General features: G+C 32.4%; 2 protein-coding genes across 2 annotated transcripts; one reads left to right on the top strand and one right to left on the bottom strand.

Moving 5' to 3' along the window:
* Positions 1-377: 377 nt before the first annotated feature.
* Positions 378-2,007, top strand: LOC114364285 (uncharacterized). Its single transcript, XM_028320384.1, has one exon. The coding sequence runs from the start codon at positions 603-605 to the stop codon at positions 1,590-1,592; it is 990 nt and encodes a 329-aa protein (XP_028176185.1). The 5' UTR covers positions 378-602; the 3' UTR covers positions 1,593-2,007.
* Positions 2,008-3,208: 1,201 nt separating this feature from the next.
* CaMKII (Calcium/calmodulin-dependent protein kinase II) lies at positions 3,209-8,288 on the bottom strand. The gene is given in 3 exon segments (XM_028320383.1): positions 3,209-5,449; positions 5,452-7,065; positions 8,156-8,288. Coding segments are annotated over 2 exon segments (1,584 nt in total). The 5' UTR covers positions 6,980-7,065; positions 8,156-8,288; the 3' UTR covers positions 3,209-5,393.
* Positions 8,289-9,264: the final 976 nt, after the last annotated feature.

Raw genomic sequence — 9,264 nt, 5'->3', positions numbered from 1 at the left:
TAGTGTGCAGAGTGTGCTCCTATGTTTCTTTGTAAGTTGTTATAATAAATTGTAGAAATCGCTACTAATGTATGATGGTGAAATGGGTGATGGTTACTATGGTTAGATATCAATCTACCGATTTGATTCANTTTTATTTGATTAATGAATACTGTAAAACTATAAAAAACATCTTCAATGTACATTTTTCTTTTTTAAAGTCATGATTGTGATCTTATGATTCTGGCGATAAGGATGGGCAAAAGGTTTATGCCGTCTCCTTGTAAAATATGCTAGTAGAAACATAGTACAGTTTTACATCTTAAAATATAGATGGCGCTTATTCTTAAGAGTATTTACAGGTCTTGCTTCCGGTTTGAGTGACATTATTGACATTTGACATGACTTTCAATCAAAGTGACATTGACAAGACACGAAATTTTGAAATGTGGAGCGAATTTGTTTTTGTAAATTAATTTTATAAATAAACATTTAACTTTCGTGATACTAACACAAAGACATAGTCAATAACATATCCTAAAATAAGTACCGTGTAAGTTCCTAATAAAACGCAAGACGGTTGAACCTGAAGTTATTCGAATCCTAACGAACACTCGAAAGAAATGGCTAACAATGATATCAGCTTTGAGCCTATGGATGTTGATTTAAGCACAAATTCTGTTAATAACTCTGTTACTGCTGGACAAATAATAACACAAACGAACCATCTACTGAATGAGAGCGACAATGTGCCAGAAGCAGCAAGACTTAGTGCCACTTTAGAAGAATCCAGTGGTTCTTTCAAACCCGAGGTATGGAATGTTAATAAATTTCACATAATAAGAAAAACTGAGAAAAGCACCTACTTAAGTCCTCAATTTTTAGTTTTGGCTTTGTTAGTGCTTCCTTTGACTGCAATTATGCTCTGCATCTCTAATATACAATGCATTGATGACTTGGATTTAAAGAAATTGAAAATCAAACTTGATAACCGTCTGTATGGACAACCCAAAGCCATAAAAAGTTTCATAGAAGCACTTAGTGAAGACTCTAAAAGTAAAATTATATTTATGTATGGTGGAACAGGTGTTGGGAAGACTTATACAATTTCTTTGGCCTTTGAGAACGTATGGAATAGTACAAATGTGTATCATTATACAATGCCTAGCTTCGGAAACACATTTACAACTGAGACAATGCTGGGATTGAATATTTGCGACACTTCTGTAGTAGTTGTTGATGACCTAAGACAAAACGATTTTGAAGTGAAAGAAAAAATTGTGGAAATAATCGAAAAAAGTGAAAACTTAAATAGAAAAATTACAGTGATACTTGTATACAATTGTGACATTATAACTAAGGACTTTGTGAAGAAGTGTGACCAATCATTTCACTCTGAACTATTCCAAGCCTTTGAGGATGTGAAAGTATACAAAAAATTCATTGAGTTTAAACCATTAACGGAAGAAGTTTTAAAAATGTGTATTGAAGATGAACTAAGGGATAAAACTATTGGTGACTCACATTTCAGTAATATTCTGAATAACTTCAATGTCACATTGGATGGCTGTAAAGGAGTTTACAAGAAAATTAAGTTTTTGAACTTGCAGTGAGGTATGACAATGATGTGATATTATGTATGTAGTGTAGTGTAGTGAATATTAGACTAGATTATGCATATAGTTATTGTCAATTTTGAATTGGTGGAATAAATTATTTTTGTAGATCAAAAGAACTTTATTTTAGAGAATGTTACATGATAATCGGCAATGCAGAGGTTCAAGAAATTATGTTCAATACAAATATATTTACCGACAATTCTTTAATACACCTACACTTTCACATATGGAAATTATTCTACAACAAACTTAGCCTTTATTGTAATAAAAAGCAAATACTAAATGATATTTGTAGTGCATTGAAGTATGAATCTATAAAACATACAAAATAACATCAACGGCTTACTCAAGCAAGGGTGCAATATTGATTAATAAATTTTACTAAAAACATTGCATTCTCCCAATACAATAGCCTAATAATAACTTCAATAATAATGCTGTTAATAGATTTACAAACAATACCCTTGCTTATATTATTTAATTTATTATGTAAAATATTAATAATAACACAACTTTATCTAGCTGAATGGTCAAAATTTTACACTATGAAGAATTTTACCAGCAAGATACTACATGAGGAATATATTTAAAATATACAACAGAAATTTCTCATCCTAATTAGTTATGTAATTTATATTTACTTTGAATTATTTTGTTTCCACATTGCACTGCACCCACATTACATGCTTACTTAACACCAGGAAACCATTTGTATCACACACGGTTTATATTTAGCCGCATCGTGCCATTGTCCGACACAATGCTGGACTAAGAACATACCATGTATATTCTAATGGTAACCCAGACTATAAAATATGTAAGTACAATAATTTTCAATGTAAAATAATAATTAAAATTTATAGCATAGTATATTATTTTTTAAGTTAGTAATAAAAAAAGCAGCCAATAGAAAAAGTTGGAATATTTAAAAAGCTCTCCTATATATTATGTAAAAGCCAGTGAGATAAATGCATGCAAACAGGTAAAAGTGCACTATTAACAATTTGCGGAGAGCTATCAGAATTTCAAAGTATGTAACTATTAAAGGTAATTTGAAGCTGGTAAGTTTCCTTTCACAATTATTGATGTTTATTTGGAAAACTGTAAAGGGAAGACAATACACAATACATTAAATTATTTTTATAATGGAGAACTTTAGTGAAAATCTGGAAGGTAGGTAGGTACATGATACATTTTGTGCATCCTGTATTTATCTTTGGGTTAATATTTGGAAATTGGTACCTATCAGTTAAATTTATGATACTGGGTATTCATAAATCGGTATGAACTTTCAACAACAATTTATTTACTAGGAAAAAAAAAATCATAATTACATTATTTAGTTAATAACTGCTCGTAAATATGAAATTTTTGATATTAAGTTAGTTGTGACCATACTGAGATGATTTTTTTTAGATCAATAAAATATTTTAGATGGTTGGTAAGTAAGTAGTTATTAATTAACCATCATAATATTTTTATTAACTATTAATTTTACCATTCAGTTAGGCTCCAATAAAAATTTGAGTTTAGTGGAATAATGGTCCTGTATTGAGATTCTGTATCAGGAATAGGTGTTCTCCTATCAAACACTAGTTTCTATCTATTCCTGTATGATGGCAACAGATAATAAGTAGGAACTAATGAGTTAAATAGGTATGTTATTGGGTTTTTCGTACAAAGCTGGGTATTATGCTTGGTAGTGCTATACAATCTAGAAATATAATTTGTGGACTAGAATTCGTACCTATATCGTGTAGGGACATAAGTTCCTACGTAATACTTAGGTAGATAGGTAGATATTTTCAGGCACTTTCTACCTTTTTACATATATTTCTAGACCAGATTTAGCTCCTTGTATTTTCCCCTAAAATAACGAACTTATCTCTTAGGTAAATACTATTGGCCAATGATAAATTATTCACAGCACATGCGCCTATTTTCAGAGTGTGACAAACAACAATATTTAAATACATGTGTGACATTTAAGTATATAGGTATTTATTATTATTTTATATAATTTAACATTAATCAAGATCCAGTAACAAAAATATTGATAAATAAATAAATTTAAGGGAACTAGATAACGCACGTAAATAAGTTATTTCAAGAAAAAATATTAATATTAGCTCTATAATAGTAGGTATTGAAAGACGACACTTTTAAACATGCAATGTGCAAATCAATATCTATCTATATACACAATGTAAGTTACTATTTATGTATATGTTCAAAATTAATTTAAAAACGTCGATTAAATACTAAATATGCGTAACAATAAAGACTAGAATACATTTTTAGTTTTACAGTTATTGGCACTAAATTCAATGATAATGGCACAACTATGTACTCTGGATACAGTGAAACTATCACTTCAACAATTTACTAATTATGCGATCCATTTTATTAATTACAATTCCAACTCCCTTGATGTTTATTAACGTAAGTTTTGCTAACTATACTAAAATATTTTACAAAATTGTAAAAAACATGGTTAAATGTCATTTATATCTAATTTTACTTCTAGGAAATACTGAAATTACTGCAGACTTACAGTTACAGATCCAATAGAGCACATTTCGTAAGTGAAACTGTGCAAAAAACGCACCTCTTTATACATTAATATCACGGTTGACAAAGCTCCTCATAATGATTAAGTACATTTAATTTGTAGAAAAACGACCTATCAGACCTTTCTCTTGCACAGTTATCACTTAAAACAATTAGCTATATTCTCAACTTTAATGGCATTGATCATGATAATCAGGTACAAAATCAGTAACGTAACTTATCAATTCAAATTGTAAATCAATGCAACTCGACTAACGGACACTAACATATTAGTTAGAATCACGCTAGTCAATTTCAATTAACACTGTTACGGTTATCTCGTAGGATACCTTTGATAAGTTACTTGTGTAAGTAAGAAAGCTAAAAGCGGAACAATCATAACAACATTAAAATCTAAAAATTGACAAAATTGATATCAATCCACTTAAAATGTAATAAAGTTAGGACTCCGCACTAGTTAAAGTTGCTACTAGTGGAAAACAAATCTAACTCAGTTATGTATGATAGTCTAAAGTAGATAAAATGTTAAAATTTAATAATCTACTAGAAAGTTAACTCACCGCAAGATAGACTCATAGTGCCAATAACTGCATGATTTATTAGTTACTTAAACCTTACTAACTAGGTATTTGATAACAAATAGAACACCATTTTTAAGCACGACAAAACATTCATAGTTAAAAATGTAGAGAGACTTACTGAGAAATGTGCTAAGTAATAATTCTAAACCTTGAATTTTTTTTGTTGATTTTATTTACTTATAAAGTAGATTCATTTCTATCAGATCCAATATTGATTGAGATTTCTTATACTGTTGATCAGCAACTTGTCTCGTTATTCGTTGACATCTTCGATCGTGGCCGAGATCAGGATTTTGTACACTAATATAACTAGCACAAAGCATTGGATATTTTTTAATTGTATCACATTTTAGCCACATGGATAAACTTTACTTTGGGAATCAATCTAGAAAACGAACTGTGGTTATATGATGTTGTTCATAATCATGTGGTTATAATAATTTTAGACTTTTTAAGGTATTAACTTAATTTTCAGGGATTATAAAGACGTTCTAATAAAATTCGTGAAATTTTCATAGAATTGGTTAATAAGTATTTTTTTATACCTTTGCCGAAGGATACATTTAAAATGGTCTCCAAATGTGTCTAATGCTTTAAGTCGCGTACATTTGTTGCATTGATGTCGCCATTGCACAAATTTTTCTTAGTGAGACCTTTCTCCTTTGGCTTCAGGGATTTTAAAGGGAGAGGGGCTAGTTAGGAGCGATGGAAATGTATCGCTGTCCACTTGTTGTGGCGTTTGTGCCAAATACGAGTCTCTTGAGACTGATGGGTAGCTCGTCGGCCTTCAGCATCCACACTTTGTGTCACGCATACATACGCTATTACTGCTACGTCTTCGCCGAGAAGATGCACTCTCGGATTTAAAATTGTTGTATTGGTTTTGACGTGAGTCGGAGTGTTGTCAATAAAGAATTTGTGGAACTCTACACCTTCCACTAGATTTCCTAGTGCATCAGGATCAAACGCAGTAACATTAGGATCACACAACTTGGAATATGTATCATAGTCGCCATTATTAATGGCATCAATGAGTACTTCAGTCATTTTAATGACTTCTGCCCGTCGCAGTGAAGCATTGCTGTCGCCGCGAGCTTTTCCGAAAGAATCAGCCTTTGATAAAGCTTCTTCATCGTGTTCCTTAGAAATCACGGTGCACGCTCTATCTACGCCCTTCTTGTCCTTGTCCAAGTCATCATCCTCCAACGTAGTACTGCTATCAGTCGATTCCTTAACCTGCGATCCATCGCCTTTTTTGTTTACCATAGATTTTCCTGAGAAGTTTCGAGTAGCTAACATGGTAGTTAGGATGGCGCCCTTCAGCTTGCGACGAGCATTGAACTTCTTCAAGCAATCCACAGTTTCTTGTCTGTGCATGACGGACGCGACACGCTCGCGGTGGCAGATCCATGGGTGCTTCAATGCTTCCGAAGCCGTAATTCTCTTGCTGGGATTGACAGTCAGCATCTGGTTAATCAGACTTTTTGCTTCAGGCGTTACAGTATCCCATTCAGGCGATGGGTAATCATAAGCTCCAGCTTTAATTTGTCCATAAAGTCGGTGCTGATCTTCATCCCAAAAAGGTGGGTACCCAACCAATAATATATATAAAATCACGCCGCATGCCCAAATGTCTACTGGTTTGCCGTAAGGTTCTTTTTTGAGAACTTCGGGTGAGAGATAACCCGGAGTACCGGCAAAACCAAACCATGCCTGCTGATCACCTTGCACTTCAATAGCTAAGCCGAAATCCGCTAATTTGACAGCAGCACCTTTGGCTTTACTAGCCAGTAAGAGATTCTCAGGCTTTAAATCTCTGTGTACAACTCCATTATGATGGCAGTGATGTACAGACTCCAAAATTTGTTGTATACAGTGAGATGCGTCAGCTTCAGAGTAAAATTCGCGTGCTACAATGTCTTCAAACAATTCACCGCCAGTAACCAAATCGAAGACGAGGTAATGGAAATGTTCTTCTTGGATGGAGTCGTGAAGTCGCACGATGTTGGGGTGCTGCAGTTTTCGACAAATTCTTGCTTCACGTTCCAACTTTTGGAAGTCTCTAGCTGAGAGCTTTTTAGTATTAATTATTTTGGCAGCAAATTCGTAACCAGTCGATTTTTGTACAGCACGTCTTACGATTGAAAACGCTCCCTTTCCTAATTCTTCCTTCAGATCGTAGTTATCCGAGAAACGAGTGCTAACACTTTCACGATTTGGGTTGGCCATGTTGAAACAATTTACTTATGTTATCAGTTCAAATAAGCAACTTACTGTGTTTAAATTTGAGCACAATTTTCCTTTTCTGCCGATATCTGAAACAAAAAAGAAATGCAAAATTAATATAAATTAAAGCTTGAACATAATACTTAATAGCAACGTTCTGCAATATTAAAACTTTTAATAATATACCTAATGTATTAAAAAAAGTAAAAGAATTTATGGTTTCTTTTAAGAAACGGTAGGTAATTAATTATAACGATTTGAATATACATATTCTGTGATGACTTAATTATAAATGACCTTAAAGAAGCCTCACATTTAAGGAAGTTTACAAATAAAAACACATTTATTGGTTAGGTGCCAAATGTTATCGAAATTGTAGGTATCTTTTAAAACGTCCTAAATTAAAACAAATATCGTAATTTATACTACTAATAATTTCATTAAATGATTTTTTAGCTCATATTTTAATTGTAACACATTAATTAAATCACTCGAAAGTGTATTCGCTTTTAATAATATATTAACTGACCAAACAAGAATCCAAAATCAATAATGTGGATTGACTTTGCCCTAGACTACGCTTAGTAAGGGGCATATTATTTGATTGGGGAATTATATAGGTCATGTTTTTACATCGTAGCAAACTACTTTTATTCCCTGACGATATGTTCAAAAAATAGATATTGTCAAGGAGCGCACGAAATTTATCCGAATGGGAATCGTCTGCACTATTTTGGTCACTCACTCTAAATTCAAGTTCTGCATGCTCAATATAAAACGCGTAGATGCCTAGACAATAGTAATAGTGGTCACAAACATAGACTTCTAATATTAACACTACGGCACCGGGATGACATTTCGTTAGCGCAAAATAATCGATACACCATTGTCTCAACACATTCACCAAAATCACGAGAACATTGTAATACACTTCATACAATGACGTATATTCCGAAAAAACACCTTTTATTTTGTATCAATCACAAGAATTTCAATATGTGTAACACTTGTATTTAATTTTATAGATTCGAAATGATCAGTGCGCGACATTTGACGATATTCTTAGCTGTAGAACTCGTACGAACTGCTAGCGACGTATTTTTGCGGAATACTTCTAAACTCATTTTATTGATTTATCAACGGAGGCGATTGCGTGTATTGTAAAAAAATACTATTTACCTATTATGTGCCCATTTTACACAATTTTCAACGAGATGAAAATTAAAAACGAAGGGCTAGGCCCTACACCACACTCTCCTTCTGCTCGGGACACGAGCTTCGGGGTCAAATTCATAGACATTTGTGTGTTGCCATCGCCGCACAGACTCGATACTTTATCTCGACTTCATAAAAATAGCTCCGTTTCACGTTTTTATGTTAACATCCGATGTAAACGACAACGCGGAGATTATTAGTCACGCAATGTCACCACTTAATCGCGTATTTGTTTTAATAAAAGCAAAACATTTCAATTGTATTTTTAGTTGTGTAAATACTGAGCGGTCTGCGTAAAATCGATACGCTAGCGCAGCGCTAAACCAAAGAGAACGTATGTCTTAAATCACGTGTAGCGCCATCTATCTATTGAGAGGAAAAACATTATTTTTACTTGGTGCAAATAAACTTACTGTAAAGTACATGATGAGTTGTAGATAACTCATTATTTGAGAATGATTGAAGGATTCGGTAACGTTATTGTTTTAGTACAAGTAAAAAATAAACTTAAGTTGTTTTTTTATTTAGTTGAATGATGAACAGTTTGTGTCTACTAACTTTTAAACCTTAAATAAGATTAAATATTAGAGAAGTAGTTATTTGCATAAATAATTAGAAGGATGACAAAAAATATGCATTATTTTTTTCTTAAATTGAAGGGGTTTATTGTAATTTAAAAAAAAATTGCTTTCAGGTGATAATTTTGCCAGTGCGAAATTAATTAATAATAATTAAATTACATTTCTGATTATGATTAATAAAATTATACCTCGCAAATATTTTCCTTTCACCTTATTTAAAATAAAATTAGGGTGTTTGCATAAGGAATCAACAAGGTCATGCGTGTAATAGCGAACTGTTGTTTATTTATTTCAAAGGTAGAAAGGAAGGGTTCTTTCTTTTGAAAAAATAATATTGTTATGATGAAACTAGGCCCGCTTTGAACGCCATATTTCCGCAAACAGAAAAGTCTTTAGCAAGTATCAAAAATTTTCGGCGACAAATAAATAAGAAGATTTTTTGTAACTCTTAAACCTTTTGTAGTTACGGGAAATATTGAAGAATGGTTTTGT

This window comes from Ostrinia furnacalis, unplaced genomic scaffold (genome assembly GCF_004193835.3).
Source record: "Ostrinia furnacalis isolate ACB-3 unplaced genomic scaffold, ASM419383v2 OfSCF7368, whole genome shotgun sequence".
In the NCBI taxonomy this organism is placed as follows: Eukaryota; Metazoa; Arthropoda; class Insecta; order Lepidoptera; family Crambidae; genus Ostrinia; species Ostrinia furnacalis.
This window is presented reverse-complemented; position numbering and strand designations above follow the sequence as displayed.

Coding starts and splice junctions, on each gene's coding strand:
- LOC114364285 (XM_028320384.1), top strand. CDS start 603: ATGGCTAACAATGATATCAGCTTTGAGCCTATGGATGTTGATTTAAGC.